Raw genomic sequence first — 20,272 nt, forward strand, 5'->3', positions numbered from 1 at the left:
TAAAATGAGGATAATCACGTTTACCTTTGTCACAGAGATACTGTCAGGTTGAATGAATGAATGTTTGCATGGTGCCTTGAGATGTATGGATGAAAGATGACACAGAAGTGCAATATATTGTAGTCAATAGCTGACTTGCTGGAAAATCATCCTCAGAAAGCTCAAACCATGGGGCTTGATGAGATCTTCTCAAGATTCTGATCTCATTTACAGAGGTAAAAATCCAGAGTGATTTAATGAAAGTCAATGTGGTTAAAGTAAATTTACACTGATTTAACAGAGATCGTGATATACCATGGGAATCTACAGAACCTTAGGTGCCTTCGCTTAGGGAAATTAATTTCTATGGTAGAGGCCAAGTTGCTATTGCATAAAGCATGCCTCTTGTTCTGTACCTTCAGGTCTAAATGAAGAATGTACATCTGATGCATGTATTGAATCCCTTGACAGATCTGTTTTGTGAACAAGATGGTATCCATCTCTGTCAAACTGTAGTTATCATCAATAATTCGGTCAAATAATTCTCCTCCATCCACACTGCAGAGAGAAAAATGGTAGAATAGTCACTGAGTTCAAATTCATGCCTTGAAATTAATGCAGAAGATATACTGGAGACTGGTCCAAAATACCATTTTCCTGAGATGCTTTCACAGCTGAGCACAGAGAGACGGACCCAAAATATGAAGTTTGTATGCTGATCTGAATTTCCCTACAGTTCCCAGTGGGGTTGGCTCCTACAAACTGGTTCAGATCCATCCCGACTTGAACGTCCCCATGTTTGAGGGTGCCTGGATACAGTCTACCAGCTTGGATCCAACTATCTGAGATGAATCCACATCTAAAAGTTTGGACCTGAGCTCAATTCTCTGCTGTGTTAACATGGTTTTTGTGCCAGTGAAATCAGCGAAGTCATATCAGCATAAAGCTGAGGCAATGCAGTTGAGAATCAGGCTCCTGGATCTAGATCCAAACCACCCCAGACTTTAATAGATTTGGGATTCAAGATTCCAGTGTGAGCCCATCTCAACTCACAATGGAGATTTTTAAAATTTCTTCCAGAATTCTAGAACACCCTCAGTTTAACACTATATTTTTGTTTTGCAGAATTATAGCTTTTGCCATTTCTGAAGTATGCAGGCCAAATTCAGAAGCAAATCAAAGGCTTAGTGTAGACTACGATGTTTTGCCGCCATATATATGATGGTTAGCAGTGTGAAAAAAATCAACCTCTCCCCATCCCTAGCTGACGTCAGCAAATCCCCCAGTATAGATGCAACTGAGCTGACAAAAGAGTGCTTTTGTCAGCCTAGATACTGTTGTTGTGGGAGCTGATGTAGCTATGCAGGTAGGAAAAGTCTTTTTGCCACTTTATGCTGTGTCTGGACAAGAGGGCTCTGCTGGCATAGCTATACCAGTAAAGGCTGCGTAGTCATGGGTGGCGGATAATGGAGGCCAGGGGAAGCTAAGCCTCCCCAAACCTCCGCTAATGCTCCCTACTGCAGCTCCGGTCCCAGAGGCCTCCAGACTGCTCTGGGAACCGGCAGGCCAGCCGGGGTTCAGGGATGCTCCAGGCGCTGGCCGGGATTCAGGGATGCACTGGTAGGTCAGCCAGCATGAGCGGGGGGTCGGGAGGGGGTCAGAAGGGGCGGAGCAGGGCGGGGCCTTGAGCAGAAAAGGCAGGGCAGGGGGCTATCCTCCCTGAATGGGGGGGGGCATGAGCTGCCTATATCTGTAGTGTAGACAAGCCCTAAGTCTAAGAAAGTTCAGAAGAGTCCAAGCCAATAGAACTTGCACCTTTTACCACCCCCCCTCCATGTGTATGATACACCAGTTTTGGCTTCCTCTAGAGTCTAGACAACCTCTACCTGATTCTACAGTGCTGTGCAGCTGTTTTGTGCTTCACGACCAATGTAATCTGGCCCTCAACATAATTTAACCAGCCACAAAAGGATCAGCTCAATGTAAGGGTAATCCTCAGTGGCATAGAGTCAGCATGTATTTCTTGTCCTCTGGTAAGGCTGTGCATTCCCCTCACATAAATGGAAATTTACCAGGCCCGTTTTCATGGATGACAGACAATACCACCTAATGGAAATTACAGAGAACTACATCCTGTGGCTCTCATCTAAAGCTCTCTCTCTCTGTGGCGTTTGAGTGATGGTGTAACGAGTACGGTGCCTTAAATCATCATGACAGTGTTGAACAAGGTTTATGAATGACTCAGGAAAACTCTTTCTTTCAATATGGTTTCCTGTGACTAGGGTGACCAGACAGCAAATGTGAAAAATCAGGAAAGGGGGTGAGGGTGGGGGGGTAATAGGAGCCTATATAAGAAAAAGACCCCAAAATCGGGACGGTCCCTATAAAATCGGGACATCTGGTCACACTACCTGTGACTCAAACTTTTTCATATGCTTTTTTCACCCCTGAGAAGCTCCACCTCTAGTTTCAGGAGAAATGGACATGGAATGCAGCAACCTCAGGAAAAGAAGGAAGAGCAAAAAAGGGAAGGAGAGAGATATACATACTATTCCATGACCAGAACAATGTCATTTTTGGATTCAAAGGCATCATACAGCTGGATAAGGTTTGTGTGGTTCAACTGGTTCATGACATTGATTTCATTCTTTACTTCTTCCTGTGAAAAGAATAAGGAATATTATACTTGAGGCTTTTATAGCAGACACCTAATGAATTGGGGGCATGGGCAAATACATCATTCCCACATGCTCACCTCTGCCCACCAACCCTAGCATTCTTCTTTGATGGCTGTTGTGGCGACAGGAATATTCATACATGTTTAAGGTCAGAAGGGACCATTAGATCATTTGGTCTGACCTCCTGTTTAGCACAGGCCATATATGGTGATGTGACATTGAGAAGCAGTGAGGAGAGAGAGCTCTTGGCCTTGGTGGCAGCGAGGTAGGACTGATGAGGAAAATGGAGAAAGGCAGGCACTAGTAATGACACAGCTGCCACACAATAATGCCTTCTTGATTTTCCTCATTAAATGGAAGTGGGGGAAGTGCCCTGAGGTTTGCAGAATGGCCAGACAAATCCCTCTCCACTCTTATGCATTGGTGACTGAAGCCCAGAACATCCTTGCTACCAAGTCCAACAAGATGAAAGCAATTAATTGCAGCAGAGTGTGCAGTGCACGCCAGAGAACACATGCAAAGTCAAAAGTTGACAAACATTTTCACTAAGAAAATGTAAAGAAAATTAACAAAGGAGAAAAAAGGGAAGAAATGAAAAGACGTGAGAAAAAGTTGGAAAAGTGAAAAATAACAAATAAAAAGATGAAAAAACTGAAAGGAGGTTGATGAGCTGGTTGCAGTCCTGAAGGGGAAGGGAAAAGATTCTACAAACCAGCTATTACCCGACTGGTCATGTGGTATTGATGGATGGGGGCCATGCAGCCTATGCTTACCTTTTCTTTAGCACCTCTGGCTTTTATAATTTTTGCTGCTAACTTGAGACCTGTTGCTTTTTCTTCACATTTGTGCACCTGACCAAATCGCCCTCTAAGGGGAAAAGAAAAACCCCTTCACCATATGGTGTTAACAACGAGAAAGGAATCCAGCATGGAGTCTGGATTTTAGACACTTCAGATTATTCTCCGTCCAGCATTGGCAAATCCTGATGTACATATCATGCAACATTTGAGTCTTTGGAATACTATTCTGTCCCACAAATAACACCTATTACCATACAGTTAGGTACATCAAAATCACACTCAGTTTTGATTGCTATTACTCTATCCATTATTTGATTCACTAATATTCACTGATTAATGAAAGCCAGTTTATGACCCACTTAGTCACATGAGTACCCCCAATGAAGCCAATGGGACTATTTGTGGTGTAAATAAAAGGGTCACAATCTTGCCCTAACTACACTATAACCAATCCATTCTTAACACATTCTTAGTTTTTTTCCTTTTGAAAATTCTCTTAACAAAATGTGAAACATGCTCCTGTTACATCATCTTCAAATACTTCCTCTTACTGGGAGGCAACTTAGATGGGCAGAATAAACTACTGTTCAAGTTCAGCACCTGCTTTTCTAAAAGAATATGGTGAATAGTCACAAACACCGCACTGTCATTATGGTAGGCTGCAGTGATCTGAACCACTGCTGTAGGACACAAAAAATAGCATTTTTTCAGTGTAACTACAAAACAGCAGTCCAGACTATGGAGCCTACTAAGCTGTCATTTGGGCACTATCACAGCTATAATTTTGTTTCCACAAAATGTCATAAAACCAAAATATTTTGCAAAATTTCACAACTGTGTCCCTTCCCTGCCTCCCCTGCCACCTTCTTCCAAGAAAAATGGAATGAGGCTTGGGTCTTGTAGTTCTGGGACTAAAGGAATAACAGTAATGTTTAAAGCTTCTTACAAACAAGGAGGGGGAGGGCTCAAGAGCCCTACCTGAACTGTCACAGAGGTGCCCAGCCCCTGGTATTGTGGTCTTCTACAGTGTTCTTGCAAGTGGTGGCCTGCCTGGGAATGCCTGGGAGAAAACTCTGTGTTGGAATGCACTAGAATTCCCATCTGGCACTGACGCTGCAGCCTCAGGAAATTGTTTACATACCAAATATAAACTGAAGCATGATGCCACCAAGACCTTCGCAAAAACCCACAAAAATAGCAGCCTGCTGATTTTAGTCCATCTCCAATTTACAATTAGACAGCACTTTTGTGAGCTAGGCTTTAGCAAGGCATGCTGCTTCCATTCAACTGTAACATAACCTCCATTACAAGGCTAGTTGCTGTATTTTCCCGGTGGCTCAGGAAAACTCATTTTTGTGTTGACAGTGTTAGCTCCACTTACCCTCCCAGAACTTCGTTCCGGTTGACTTCATAATAACTGTTGACCACTGCCTTTTTTGCTGAGACAATCCGGTGATCAAACGGCGCTGGAGGAGCAGGACCATCACCTACAAAAGACAAAACAGAGAGCTGGCATGTTAGTACCAACATGCACCATTTATTATTTACATTAAACCCTGTTTCCTAATAAATAAAATGATCTACAGATTTAATGACCAGGTGGCAAGTTTTACTCATGGGGGCGTCTCTTTAGGACTTAGGGACAAATCTTATTCCCTGAGCATAGCCTGAGTAAATGTGATGTTTGTAAGGGAGTTATCCAAGGGACAAGAAGAAAATGAGCCCACCCTTACCACTATGGCACAGAGTATTCCATCAGTGAGACTGCAGTTACCTAGGTTTTGGCCAGTGGAACCTCGTAGAATTGGACCCAGTGGCTGTCCTTGCGTTCTACCCCAAAGGCATTCTTTTATGAGCCTGCTGAAAAGGCCACTGTGGAGACATGCAGTCCACATGTTCCTACAGTGGTTCTGTGGCCTTTCCTCTTTAGTGAGGCATCATTCATTCTGCTAACGTACTGCCAAATTCTGCACCAACTATATTTGTGCCACCCCACTGAAGACACTCCCCATCCAGGAGGCACCAAGAATTCACGTGTCAGCACACTGGGCGCACAAGTCAGGTGAGGGCACATAGCTGTCCAGCATTACTTCATACCCACAATGGGGCATGAACAAGTAGATTGGGGGTGTCACCATGTTTTCTCTCACACATTTACTAGTGCCTAGAGGTTACCAACACGGGAGTACCTGCTGCAACTTTTTAAAGGGGTAGTAAGAGCCATTGTTCAGTGTGTTCTCTTCTAGCCCCACCTCCGCGATTTGTCTGCCTCCGCCATACCCAATGCAGAATGCCTCTAGCCTCTATCACTTCAACGGTACAGCTTTTCATTGTCCTTTGCATGGCTATTGTTCTTAAAGACCAGGTTTAGGGCTTATCTACATTAGGGAGTTTGCACTGGCATAAGCTACGTAGATGCAAAGCTACCCTGTGGCATCTAGAGGTTCCAACAATACAGTGGTAGGCACTGTACACACATATTATAAGTTCCTGCCCTGAAGAGTTTACAGTCTAAACAGAGACGGCAGACAGAAGGCTGAAAGGCGAAAGAGAGGCACAAAGATGAAATCACTTGCTGTAGGTCATAAACCCAGGTCACCTGAGTTGCACTCTAGTGCTCTATCCACTGCACCATGCAGCCTGACTGATGCAAAAATCCCTATTGTAGACAAGCCCTTAACCCCTAAATTTGTGTTTAGATTTTTGTGGGGTGCTAAGTTTTTCGTTTTATGCCCACATTGTTTGTCTGTTGATTTATATTCCTCGGAATGACCTTTGGCTGACCAAGGTGACAAACATTTCTACCAAGGGAAAGAAGGGCTAGAATGGTGATGTTTCTATATGATCTCTTTGGTTTGGAATGCTGCATGTGGAACTTTTTGAGCAATTTTAAAACCATTCATTACTTCAGTGAAAATGATAAAAAAGAAATCCCATGACAGCATATAGATGGCAGGAATTCTCTGGTCATTAATGTAAGACTGGATTGTCCTTATTCACAGGGCATGTCCATTTTTCCAGGACACCAGCTGCGTACCCAGATTTTTTTAATGTGTTAATAACTTACATGGCCAGTGAGTTAGTTCACGGTCAAGGCATTGCAGAAAGCCAGGGCTCCTGGAATTTTGCCACCTACTTTGGATTCTGCAGGGGTTGAATTGCAGACTTTAAACAGGGGCCTTTGCATGTTACTGAGGCCTATAACATGCAAAGAAGTTCTCTTCCTCTTGAGCAAGGATTTGACCCTGAAGAGCTGCAAACTTCCAGTGTATAAATTATAACAACACAAGAAAACAGGTTTCCAAGAGAGACTGAAAGACTCACAAAAAATTACCATTTCTGGGCTAAAAAATGTTAACTTCGTAAGTGTTAAGGCCTGAAAGGACCAGTGCGAGCCTCTAGTCTGACCTGTGGTATCAACTGCTTTCAGCCAGATTTTCCCAAGATACTTTATACTTTCCAACTCTCAGAACAGAATATTCTAAAAACAAAGGTCAGATCAGATCCTCAGCTGATAAAAAATTTAACATAACTCTATTGAAGTAAATGGAGTGACACTGATTTGCATCAACTAGGGCTCTGGCCCGTATGAACAAATGGTTTTGCTCATAGTTACGATACATATGCCTTTTTTTTTTTAAGCAAAAGCTATTTCCTACCAATTACAGTCACCAAATCTTCTATAGATGCCTCTGCTTGATTATCACTCTCTGTACCAGTGGAATCAGCTGCCTTTGGTTTGTCTTGTGGAGTATTTGCTTTAATGGCCTCTTTACGTTTACATTTGTCACCAGCACTCTCTGCGTCTACCCTGCTCTTTTTGTTGTCAGCTTTGATTAGACCTTCATCATTCACTCGACGCTTACTGCTGCCTCTATGCTCAAGCTGGCAGGTCTGCTCAGGGTTCTGGGAGAACGTCCCTGATGGTTTGCTTCCTGTGCCTTTTTCACTGCCTTTACACCTGCAAGACAAAGCATTGCATTACATTGGTATAAACTTAAAGCAGAATGAACGCAGAACTAAAGGTGAGAAATTCCAGGGGCAGGCTGCATTTAAATAACATTTATTTATTTTTGCTTTATTGTGTAAAGTAATAATGGTAACTAACTAGGGTAAGCTTCCTTTTGTAGAATAAAATAAACCTGACAGCAGCAAATTTCCTATTTCTGAAACAACGGCCTGAATTTTGCTGATTTCATATTTGACTATCAACCACATCTTCAAAGTAGTGGGAGAACTCTCTTTGTTTATAAAGATCCTTGAGAGCGTGAACCACTTATCTCTGAAGGTCTATAAATAATGCAGCACAGAAGAATCAGAGTAAACAAGATTAACAATTTAGTTCCCTGGGCAAGTGTCACAGTTTTATGTTACCACTTGTATTATTAGATATTGCAGTGCAATTCCAAACTAGTACACTCTCTATTCTAACCTTACTTTGGTCACAAGTTACATGGTGTGGAACATAAACATGACAGAAGGGGAGGATGCTTCTTAGAGATGAAGAACTGTTGACTATCCAGCTGCCCTTTCTTTGTTCCAGACCTTCTTTCTGAGCAAATGGCAAACACGTAAGACAGTACCGGTTTTGTCATGTGTGGCAGGTTGTCAATCTGGAGACAGAGCCAGTCTGTTAAACCCACTTTCGTTTGGATATTGGGCTGGATTTATGACATAGCTCTGAAATAAATATTGCTAATATACTTACTTGATTTAATGCTTGAAATAAATGGCTTTCTGGAATATGGGTCTTTAAGAATAGGCTAATGTACGCTTTGGGTTTTAAATCTTACCTTTGAAGCCGTGCATCTTGTCCCTGGCTTTCTGCTGGACCCTCATCATCCTCTGCCTTGTGTTCATTTTGGGATGCAGTTGCTGATTCTTCCTCCTCTTCTTCACAGTGACCAGCATCATCCTCTTCTTCTTCCTCCTCTTGCCTTTCTTCTTCAGGCACTTGCTGTCCACCAGCCCTCTTCACACCTTCCAGGGATTCACTTTCCTTCTCTTCATCTTGCCCTGTTATCCTTTGGTTAATGTCATCCACAGCAACCTCTGCTCCTTGGCTCTTTCTTGTACTGAAGGATGTTTGAACATAGCTCTTTGTGTGTTCCTTCTGACTTTTCAAAGCTAAATCCTCTCCCTTGTTCTTTGGCCCTTGAGATTTGGGAGAACTTCTTTGAACCAAAAAAGCACTTGCCTTTTCAGTATTTTCCTTATTGAGCATATGGACCGTTTCTTTGTGAGTGCAGGACTGGTTTTCTTGGTTGGCTCCCTCTGGAAACAATCAGAGAATACCAAGCATATTAACTAAGGACTTATGTAATTACCATGATTTCCATTACTTACTGAGTAGGCACCTGCTTTTCTCCTCCACTTTCCAAGGTCAATGGAAATGTTTTCTAAGCAATAGTAATGGTCATGAGCTTTCAAGCAAAGTATAATTTTTAAAAAAAAAACCCATTATATAAAGCACCTACAGATTCTTGGCCTTCAGATGTAGCCCTTTCAGATATTTTTCTTATTTAAACTCATGGTGAACTAAGTCTAGTTTAATAAAATATTCAAGCAAAAGCACCTTCTTGGAAAGTTTATGACCATGTACAAAGGCAAGGCAACACATAATGCACTGACGGTAATAGAGTAAATGACCCTTCAATGTCTAGGTGCTGATTGGGCAACCCTTACTCATGTTACTCTTACTTACTTGTTCACAAGATTAGCCCCAATTATTTCAGCCAGACTACTCATATGAGTAAGGAAGGGTTCCAAAACTGGGCCCTGAGACACCATGCAGAGTGAAAGCTCTAACCTGTGGAATCGGGTGGTTTCTTCTTTTTTATAAACTTTGTTCCCTTCGCACTTAAACATGACTTCTCCTTTTCTTTCTGATCCCTGATGGCCTGTAGGAATGCAAGCAATACATTAGTCCCTGTGCACAGCATTCACATTGCACTGTTATTTGCAAAACTGCATTCTTTCTTTTGAACAAAACCAAACATTTTGCACAAATTGATTCAAAATCCATCTTTAAGTGTTATTGACAGTATGCATGAAGTATTCAGTTTTAGGTGCCATCGACCTGATTCTGTTTGTACCAATGTAAATCAGGAGTAACTCCCTGGGTTGAAATCAATGGAGTTACACTAATGTAAAACTAGCATAGAAAAAATCAGAATCAAGCCTCATGAGCTGACAAATAATCCACAAGAAAAATAACTTACCAGCTTTTAAAAATTAGGTTGGTTAGTCTAAAACAAAATTAATATTTATTGTGCTGGTAAAATATTCAGTAATAGCCTTACTGATAGATTTTAAATAGATTTGTGCTGTTAAACAACATCTGGTAACTTCTGTAGATGAGAGAGACAAGCTTCCAAGCCACACAGAGCTCTTCTTCAGGTCTTCTTCAGCAGACCCGAAGAAGAGCTCTGTGTGGCTCGAAAGCTTGTCTCTTTCACCAACAGAAGTTGGTCCAATAAAATATATTACCACACCCACCTTGTCTCGCTAGTATCCTCAGACTAACATGGCTATAACTACACTGCATACAACATCTGGTAACAGCATTTTTAATAATTTATTGCAAGCTGATAAAACAGTTACCAGGAATCAAAGGATATAAAACCATAATCTTAGCTTTGTAGCCTACACTATGTCTATATTCTACAATGTTATACTGACATCTAGAGGACTTTTGTACTGAACAGACTTCCCATAAAACGGAAGTATTATTGTTACATTTATAGCTATGTAATAATATATCAATGGAATTTGTTCATTGTCTTTTTCTTTAAATATTCGTAATGTACTAGTAAAATGGTAACATCACAATAAGTGACATAAATGATTCATCAATATTCCATTTTCCTCTAGCTCCCTCCTAACCTCTTCATAGTAAAAATGAAACATATATATTGTTAATAATAGAAATGGGTCCAAAAGGGTGTAAACAATTAGATACTTCCAAGTAACTTTCAGAAGAATTTCTTCCAGATTAGGGAAGAATCTGTCTCTGTCTCTCTCTTTGAATCACCCACTAAAATTGCTTGATACCTATTTCTGCTGAGTATACTGGTCCAGGCACCTAAACTTGCTTGCTTTATTCATGCAAGTAATCCTGCTGTTTACTCATGGGAATAAAATGAGCACAACTTGATGCCAGAACTATATACACTCCCTGGTAGCTTCTTTAAAGGATTTTTTTAAAATATACAGTACTAAATAGAACTATACAGATAACAGGAACCAAATGAAAACTACATGTACTCTCTAAAGCTACTGTATCCAAAGCATACTGAACTTGACAGGAAACAAAGAGAAATTAAAAAAAAAAAAAAGAAATCGTATGAAAGGAGATGGAAATGGTGAGCTACGCAGTTTGCATCTACAGCTAGCCTGGCTATTACAAAAAATTCCTATCCATAACAGACAAGGAATCTGTGCTGTAAGAACTGTGACTGACAACTGTTTTGAATACAGTTGTTCCTAGCAGGATTCAAGCTATAACATGAAGAGGGCTTAAATCTGAGCACATAACTCCCCTCAAAAAACAAGCTGGAGCCTTGTCAGTTAAGATGCTCAATGAACCTAAATCTAAGAATGTTCCATGAATTTAAATTCTGAACTGATCATAAAGAATGGGTCATTGCTTGCTTTGGTTTTCTGCTCTGCAGTGACCTTAGACCAAGAAGTTAATGCAATTACTAATGCACTCTGGTTCCTGTAAGTATGCCCTCCTGGCAATGTTGATGAGGACACTGACTATAATCAAATATAGTCAGCTGAGCAAATAACCATGCAAGTGGACTCCAAGGACTTTTTATACATGGAGCCAAATTTCATTTCTGCATCCAAAAATAATTGCAGGTATACAGTGCTTTCTCACTAAATATTTTTGCAGTCTGCAGGTGTGAAAAATGGACGGCAGCTTTTGAAAATCTGCCTGGTAGAAATGTGGATGATGCCGAGTATCTGCAACTGCTTGACAGCTCCATAAATCACTACAGTATTTATTCAAACAGTTTTTGAATGTCTATAGTTTAGCAGGGGTTGAGGCACTCATGCTTATTTAAGTGAAAAAACTAATCCAGCGGGTACAAAATGAAATGGGTTGAAGCATTTACTTGCATCCTTCAGACTCGGTAAGTATCGGTTGTTTATGACCAATAAGTGGCACATGGTAAGGCCACTAGGATGAAGTACAATTAATGCCAAGAGTGGAAGTATGACAGAGAGTACCCATAGTATATACGGGAACTTAAGATGTACACTTGAGGTTTTTGCCATTACAGATAAATTGTGCCTCTTGTTTGACTTGTCAAATCTTAGCTTAGGGGTAAAAATATGAACTTTCAGTCATCGCTTTTTCTCAAAGGGCCAGATTGTGCCTGGCTCCTGTAGAGCTGGCTGGGACCAGGGGGAGTAGACGGAGGGTCCTTCAAAAAGGGTGGACCAGTTTTTGACTGGAAAGTCTGGTTGAAAAGGGCCAGGGCCAGCTCAAACTAGCTACAGGAATAAAGGGAAACGAGAAGACTTTTTATCAATACATTAGAAGCAAGAGGAAGACCAAGGACAGGGTAGGCCCACTGCTCAGTGAAGAGGGAGAAACAGTAACAGGAAACTTGGAAATGGCAGAGATGACTTCTTTGTTTCGGTCTTCACGGAGAAGTCTGAAGGAATGCTTAACATAGTGAATGCTAATGGGAAGCGGGTAGGTTTAGAAGATAAAATAAAAAAAGAACAAGTTAAAAATCACTTAGAAAAGTTACATGCCTGCAAGTCACCAGGGCCCGATGAAATGCATCCTAGAATACTCAAGGAGCTAATAGAGGAGGTATCTGAGCCTCTAGCTATTATCTTTGGAAAATCATAGGAGACAGGAGAGATTCCAGAAGACTGGAAAAGGGCAAATATAGTGCCCATCTATAAAAAGGGAAATAAAAACAACCCAGGAAACTACAGACCAGTTAGTTTAATTTCTGTGACAGGGAAGATAATGGAGCAAGTAATTAAGGAAATAATCTGCAAACACTTGGAAGGTGGTAAGGTGATAGGGAATAGCCAGCATGGATTTGTAAAGAACAAATCATGTCAAACCAATCTGATAGCTTTCTTTTATAGGATAACGAGTCTTGTGGATAAGGGAGAAGCGGTGGATGTGGTATACCTAGACTTTAGTAAGGCATTTGATACAGTCTTGCATGATATTTTTATCAATAAACTAGGCAAATACAATGGGGCTACTATAAGGTGGGTGCAAAACTGGCTGGATAACTGTACTCAGAGAGTAGTTATTAATGGTTCCCAATCCTGCTGGAAAGGTATAACAAGTGGGGTTCCGCAGGGATCTGTTTTGGGACCGGCTCTGTTCAGTATCTTCATCAACGACTTAGATATTGGCATAGAAAGTACTCTTATTAAGTTTGCAGATGATACCAAACTGGGAGGGATTGCAACTGCTTTGGAGGATAGGGTCATCATTCAAAACGATCTGAACAAATTGGTCTGAGATAAACAGGATGAAGTTTAATAAAGACAAATGCAAAGTGCTCCACTTAGGAAGGAACAATCAGTTGCACACATACAGAATGGGAAGAGACTGTCTAGGAAGGAGTACGGCAGAAAGGGATCTAGGGGTTATAGTGGACCACAAGCTAAATATGAGTCAACAGTGTGATGCTGTTGCAAAAAAAGCAAACATGATTCTGGGATGTATTAACAGGTGTGTTGTGAGCAAGACACAAGAAGTCATTCTTCCACTCTACTCTGCGCTAGTTAGGCCTCAGCTGGAGTATTGTGTCCAGTTCTGGGCACGGCATTTCAAGAAAGATGTGGAGAAATTGGAAAGGGTCCAGAGAAGAGCAACAAGAATGATTAAAGGTCTTGAGAACATGACCTATGAAGGAAGGCTGAAAGAATTGGGTTTGTTTAGTTTGGAAAAAAGAAGACTGAGAGGGGACATGATAGCAGTTTTCAGGTATCTAAAAGGGTGTCAGAAGGAGGAGGGAGAAAACTTGTTCACCTTAGCCTCTCAGGATAGAATAAGAAGCAATGGGCTTAAACTGCAGCAAGGGAGGTCTAGGTTGGACATTAGGAAAAAGTTCCTAACTGTCAGGGTGGTTAAACACTGGAATAAGTTGCCTAGGGAGGTTGTGGAATCTCCATCTCTGGAGATATTTAAGAGTAGGTTAGATAAATGTCTATCAGGGATGGTCTAGACAGTATTTGGTCCTCCCATGAGGGCAGGGGACTGGACTCGATGACCTCTCGAGGTCCCTTCCAGTCCTAGAATCTATGAATCTAAGCTCCTACCCGCATCAGGCGGCTGCAGCTCCCAATCCTGGCTCTGCAGGCAATGGGGGGAGAGGCGAAAAGTAGCGAGTGACAGAGGGAAGGGGAAAGAAGAGCAAATGGGGGGCAGGGCCTCAGGGGCAAGGGGCAGGGCAGGGCCTTGGGGAAAGAGGTAGGGGTGGGGCCTCAGGGGTAAGAGGCGGGGCAGGGGAGACTCCAACAGGTGTGCTCAGTTTTTAAATATTACGAAGTTGGCAGCCCTAGGACTAGTGGCTGTATTCTGTGGGATCTGCAGGAGGCCCTGCACTTTTCTGCGGCACAAGTTCCTATTGGGAGTATGACTCCTCTGCACCCGAAGGCAGAGCAATGCCTTAACACTGGGATTTTCTTAGGAGAGGAAATTAACCGACCAATTCTCTTTGAATTGCAATAGGATCTGACCATCTAACTCCGTTAGACTCCTTTGAAAATGTCACCCTAAAAGCACAACTCATTCCTCTGCAATACCCAAAATGTAATTGCTACTGTACTATGGATACCTACGGATTCTATTTGCCCCCATGAGATACTGCTTCCAGAGCTGTTACGAGTGCTTCTAGGGATCCCTTTAATCCAAAGCCTTACAGGGAGGTTTTAGCCTTTCATTTGGGTGATTTCTTCTCTCACAATTTCTAAAATTATAGGAAACAATTTTTTTAGTCTTGGGTTTCTACAGTCTAAAGCGTCTCAGACTGTCATGGAAATTATACACACAATTTAAAAAAAAGAATTTCATATGCACAATGAGGTTTACAGCATCACCTGTCGTCGTCCCCCCCCACTCCACAGGAGGCCAAAGCTTCCAATGCTGTATTCATTCTTCATCCAGAATTGCCCCGAAGGGAAATATTAAAGGTTATATTTTGTGTGCCTAAAAATATGCACAAGCAAAAAGGTGTGTGCACGAACACAAGCTGGGGTTATGCAGTCAAAAAAAACCAAAACATTTTCCAAGCATAAACTTGTGCTTCCAACATCCACCATGTTCAGACTCCATGTAACACAGAGAGTAAGAGCAGAGGTGATGGCAACAGCAGCAGAATAACATGGTATTAGAATAAAGACTCTTTATAAACCTACAGTATGGAATGATGCATAAGACTATTTTCAGAAACTATTCAGAGTCGCATTAGAAACTACGTGATGAAAAAAATCGTAGTAATTAGACGTTAAGCAATCATAAAAGATATAAATATAATGTATTTTAAAGCAATTTCAGATTCAGTCAGAAATTAATGTAATACTTTTTATGAACATCTGACTCCTTTTTAATGAGCTGTGCTGTACTTAAATTCTTTCTTTATACTGCACCAGGGCTAACTTTGGAATGTTTTTCTATCTAACTTTCAACTTTTTTTATTCACCTAATAAAACCCTTTGATTTTCTTCCCACTGCAGGCAACCTTATAATGAATGGTTTCATGAAGCAGCCCTAAGGTTTTAGTTAGATCTCCTTTGTGACTCCATCACATTTCTTTTGATGCCAAAAGGTACTATTTCATTGCTTCAGTTTGCTCCCATTCAGGTTGCAGTATAAAGAAATTTGCATATGCACAAGTACATTTTCTATTCATTGACTCATAGGCCTATAGACTTTGAGGTCAGAAGGGATGATCATGATCATCCAGTCTGACCTCTTGCATATTGCAGGCCACAGAACCTCACCCACTCACTTCTGTAGTAGGCCCATTACTCAGGCTACAATTTAGTCACAGGTATTTTTAGTGAAAGTCATGGACAGGTCACAGGCAATAAACAAAAATTCATGGCCGAGACCTGTCCATGACTTATATTATAAACACCCCTGACTAAATCTTGGGGAGCCATTGCTGGAGGGGAGCTGAGGGGCTGCTGCTGCGGGGAAGGGGGTCTGGGGGGGCAGGGCCAGCAGCACCAGCTGCTGGGGGGGCTGCCGAGCAGCAGCTGCTCCGGCCACCCGGGGACCGCTACAGGGACTGCTGCTCCGTTGGTCCCCAGGGCCAGCTGCACCAGCTGCTCCTCAGGCAGTTCCAGGGCCAGAATGCGGAATGAATTTTGTTATGTGCAACAACATGGAGGTGATGGGGCCGAGGGGTTCAGAATGTGGGAGGGGGCTCAGAGCTGGGGCAGAGGGTTGGGATGCAGGGGTGTGACAGCTCTGGCTGGGGTGCGGGCTCTGGGGATAGGGGCTCAGAGCTGTGGGAGGGGGAAGGGGAAGGGGTGAGGGCTCTGGCTGGGTACGGGCTCTGGAGAGGGGCCGGGGATGTGGGATTTGGGATGCAGGCTGCCCTGGGGCTACAGCAGGGAGAGAGGACTCCTCCTGGGGCTGAGTTGGGGCCAGGGGAGTGGTGTCCCAGCAGTGGCAGGCCTGAGCTGGGGCTGAGTTGGGGCCGGGGTGGGCGCCTCTCCCCCGGTCATGGCAGGTCCCAGCTGGGCGGGTTCCCTGAGCACCTGCGTGGCACTAAATAGGCTGCTCCACGGCTTACAGGGAACTTAGCTGGGGACCACCTGAGCAGCAGCTGGTGCGGCTGGCCCCGGGTACTGCCTGAGCAGCAAGCGACCCATGTCCCATGCTGCAGAGAAAGGAGAAACCCCCAGGGTCTCTGCTAATCTGATCAGGGGAAAAATTCCTTCTCAACCCCAAATATGGCCATCAGTATTAGACCCTGAGTATGCGGGCAAGACCCACCAGCCAGACACCTTGGAAAGAATTCTCTGTAGTGACTCAGAATTCTACCCATCTAGTGTCCCATCTCCAACTGTTGGAGATACTTCCTAATAACAGTAACGGATAGACGTCATTAGTGTCTGTATTAGGGATGTCCAAGATAGTTCACATAGATTTATTAGGATTAGATATCCAGCTTTTATGTAAGAGCTGAACATTATCCATGAATAGACATGATTGAGTTACTTGATCTACGTGATGACATTGAGTACTTGAGCAAGTCTTTATCACCCAGTGTTATGTCATGGATTTGCTACATAAGCACCGGTATGTAGGCTCTCTACATGTACATAATTCTATATGTAACAACTTGTTGTATGTGACTGAATCCTCAATATACTAACTTTTGGAATCAGAACATATGTGATGCCTTCTTTTCCTGAGAAAGTATTTGACTCCATAACTCTCTACCTATCCTGGAACAGCTGAAATCCACTCTCTCCACTTCCATTTCCCTCCTCAAAGCACTTTTTGTCTGCAAAGACAGGCAGTGTTAAATGACCAGTGAATGAAATTCTGATACTTATTATATACATGAAACAAAACACACCCACTGTCATATGGTGAATCTGCTTCCATTTCTGATAGCACTCAGTGTAACTGAATAATTATTTATTGCTTGTCTACAGAGGCTGTAAGCACCTAGATGCGGAAATCTTCTCTCTTCCACGTTCTTTATAGTCCTGAGAGCACTCTAAAATAAATAATTATTCTGTATACGCTAATTTCAAGTCAGAACATCTATTCAGTCACATCAAAGAATGTAAAGTATGATTCCTTACTGGATATACATGAGAATGCATATGTGGCCAACAGCCCTGAAATAACTTGGCAATAACAAACAGAATTTACTAGGCAGATATTGCTGCAAGGAAATTTGCATCAAGCCACCCATCACATACCAGGAAATCTTTGAATGCACTTCACTGTACTCAAACTTAAAGAACAAAAAATCAAGAGACAGAAACATCAAATATATATGAGTAAACCAATATATCGCAGTCCCTCAAGACTAAAATGATGCTCCTCACTTGTTATTAAAGATATTAGTTCAGCAATGCAGTGCACTTCTAATACCGTCACAGTAAAACCACAGCTGGAATCATGCCTAAATATAGCCCCAATAACTCAAGAAAGAGGGTAGCAATCAGGATGGGGGATCAAAGACAGCCTAAAGGAAAATACGGACTCTTAGTAAATTTTTCAACATGCAAAACTAACAGTTGGATCTAAAATACTGTATGTAAAGACTATTTTACTGTGAAAATCTAATTTAGAAACATGCAGGGTGGAACTGGCACTTTGCAAGACAGCTCTCATAAAGGGCAGTGGATAGCTACACTGCTCCAGGGATGGGGTTGAGAGTCACAGTTCAGTCATGACTTCCCCTTTGCTGGAAAAAAGCTGAACCAGCCTTTTTCTTCCACAGCTTACCTCTGCCAATGCACAGGCTCAGCTATATTGGGTGATGAGTGAAGCCAAGGCTCTGTCCACTTCCTGCTCCTGCCTGCCCACTTCCCATCCACCTGTATGGGAGAGGGAGGAGCGATCCAATGGCAACTGCTCTTCTCCCTTCCCTTCCCTTCCCTCCTCTGCGAGGGAGGATCTCTAGCAAAGTGAGTAGCCTACATATGGTAGTAAGGGGGTTCTTTATGCCCTCTTATTCCATGTAGGCATCCGGGCTAACAATCTGAGTCTGTAGTCTGTAACATGCACTCTGATATATTAAAAGAAGCACAACACAACTTGTTTGTAGTAATAACAATAATGATGAAGAACCGCTTTTAAACATTTTTATATTCACCATGAACACTAGTCACTATCATTTCAGAGAGCAGTCATCTGTAGGTAGATTTTAAAAGTAGTTGATGAACATACTTCCAATGGCTCTGGAGTACATGCAATAGCACAGAAACAGCAGCCACTGGGATCAGTGGATACTGAGCTTTGCTATGACCAGAGTATTAACCATGTGTAACCCTCGCCTACGTCAGGTAACTGGGACTAGGAAATAAAATCAATCTATGACCATCATTTCTGCATGTCAGACCTTTATTACAAACACCTTGGTATATCACTATTTACACAGGCCCACCAACTGCATGTGCACCTAAATCACATCATGAAGAATTTGCTCTGTACAGTACTCCAGAATTCTCTACAAAAGGGCTTATTTTCCCCTGTGGACTGCAACTTTGTCACAGCTGATGTTAGAGAGGATGGAGGAGAAGAGATCCATCTTGAAGGCCAAGCAATAGTGGCCATTTTCTTACTGTAGTATAAATAACATTGAGTTTCATCTATCAGACCACTTCAGGCAATCTTTTGCTACAAGAGCAATTAAGCAGCTGGCCATGTTAGAAGACATTTCTCAGCTTTACTGATTCATCTGAGTCAAGCATGCATTGTCATGCATGGCAGGTATGTCCAGACTTCTTCATGGGCTGTTTTAGGAGAAAGCTTGCTGTAGGGACTTTTCCAAATGGTTACAGACTTCAAAACCATCCCCTACATCTTTGATGATTCCCTTTTAACTGGATTTCCACACACAAGCTGGCTTCCTAATAACACACTTTATTTTATAAGCAAAGGGTTTTTTGTTTGTTTGTTTCTTTTTAAAGATCTGGGATAAAGGGATTCTTTATTTTCCCTATGTAGACACACTGTTTCCTGCAGCACCTCACCATGGGGGCAACAGAACGCTGAATGGAATGTGCTTGGAATGGCCCCAGGGTCCACCTGGGCTGCTGCACAGCCAGTCTTTGCTCCTCATCAGTAGTGTGTTTGTGCAGGACGAAGGATGGTGCCAGAATGACACCAAATTAATTTAACTCAAAGAAACTACTCTCGTCATTGAAAGCCAGCATGGTAGAGACCCAGCAATTAACTGAAATTGCATTGACAATACAAAGAAAGACGGAAATATTGAACGAAACATTCATATGTATTATACATTACACATACAGAACTAGCTCACTCCCAGGTGGGCTGTCACCTGAGAACTGGTTAATTTCTAAAAGCTGGTGGCCTGCTAAAGGAGGATTTCCCACACCTGCGAGGGGGAGCAGATCAGGACTCTTGCCTAGCCCAAGTCCATCCTGCCCCTATCTCCTCACTTCCAGGAGCCCTCTCTTTTCCATCTGCCCACTCTCCTGACATAACCTGTCTCCTTTCATCACCCGTTCCCAGCTGCCTCTCATCTCAGAAGGTCATTCTAGGCTTGAGGAAGAGTCATAATGGACCCCCAAAATGGTGTCCATTTTCTTAATGTGCTGTAAATTATTGCATAGCAATGCATCACAAAAACCTAGGGAAATAAGCTCATAATCTATCTCTTCTCACATTTAAGACCAGCTTACTCATTCTCAGTGTGTTGCATGGAGAAACTGCTAGGAGCCACACATTGTCCTCCTACCAACCTGCAGAGATTCAGCAGAAAAATTAATACAGCCTGGGTCTGTATTAAATTTCCCACAGAGCCATTTTCTATGCTGAGAAGACTTTAAGGGGGGATTCTGAGGATGGCCTCAGGACATGGAGTCAAGCAATGTTACTGGGGGCCTTGAAGCTGGTGTGGAGACACAGCCAGATCTGAAGCTTGTGGCCCGGATCCTCTTACTTTTGTGGTAGAAAAAAGGGGTCGTCTCCAACCCTGAAGGAAGAGTTTTGAGGAAACTCCAAGAAGTTCCCCTTATGGAGTTTTCATTCCCCTAGTCTGCTTCCATGCAAAGGAATAACTTGCTTGTGTCTATAACTAAGTTGTCTATTTTCCTAGATCC

The 20,272-nt window shown here is 42.4% G+C and overlaps 1 protein-coding gene across 2 annotated transcripts in view; it reads right to left on the reverse strand.

Moving 5' to 3' along the window:
* The window catches only part of MYLK4 (myosin light chain kinase family member 4), a 133,689-nt gene that overhangs the window by 10,189 nt on the left and 103,228 nt on the right, over positions 1–20,272 (reverse strand). For both annotated transcript variants that reach the window (XM_054017996.1, XM_054017995.1), the window contains 7 exons: positions 9,267–9,357; positions 8,251–8,731; positions 7,117–7,418; positions 4,839–4,944; positions 3,431–3,524; positions 2,529–2,638; positions 396–537 (listed from right to left, as the gene is read on the reverse strand). In XM_054017996.1, the coding sequence (XP_053873971.1) occupies positions 396–537; positions 2,529–2,638; positions 3,431–3,524; positions 4,839–4,944; positions 7,117–7,418; positions 8,251–8,731; positions 9,267–9,357 (1,326 nt within the window). The remainder of the gene's footprint in view (positions 1–395; positions 538–2,528; positions 2,639–3,430; positions 3,525–4,838; positions 4,945–7,116; positions 7,419–8,250; positions 8,732–9,266; positions 9,358–20,272) is intronic.

This window comes from Malaclemys terrapin, chromosome 2 (assembly GCF_027887155.1).
Source record: "Malaclemys terrapin pileata isolate rMalTer1 chromosome 2, rMalTer1.hap1, whole genome shotgun sequence".
Classification (NCBI taxonomy): domain Eukaryota; kingdom Metazoa; phylum Chordata; order Testudines; family Emydidae; genus Malaclemys; species Malaclemys terrapin.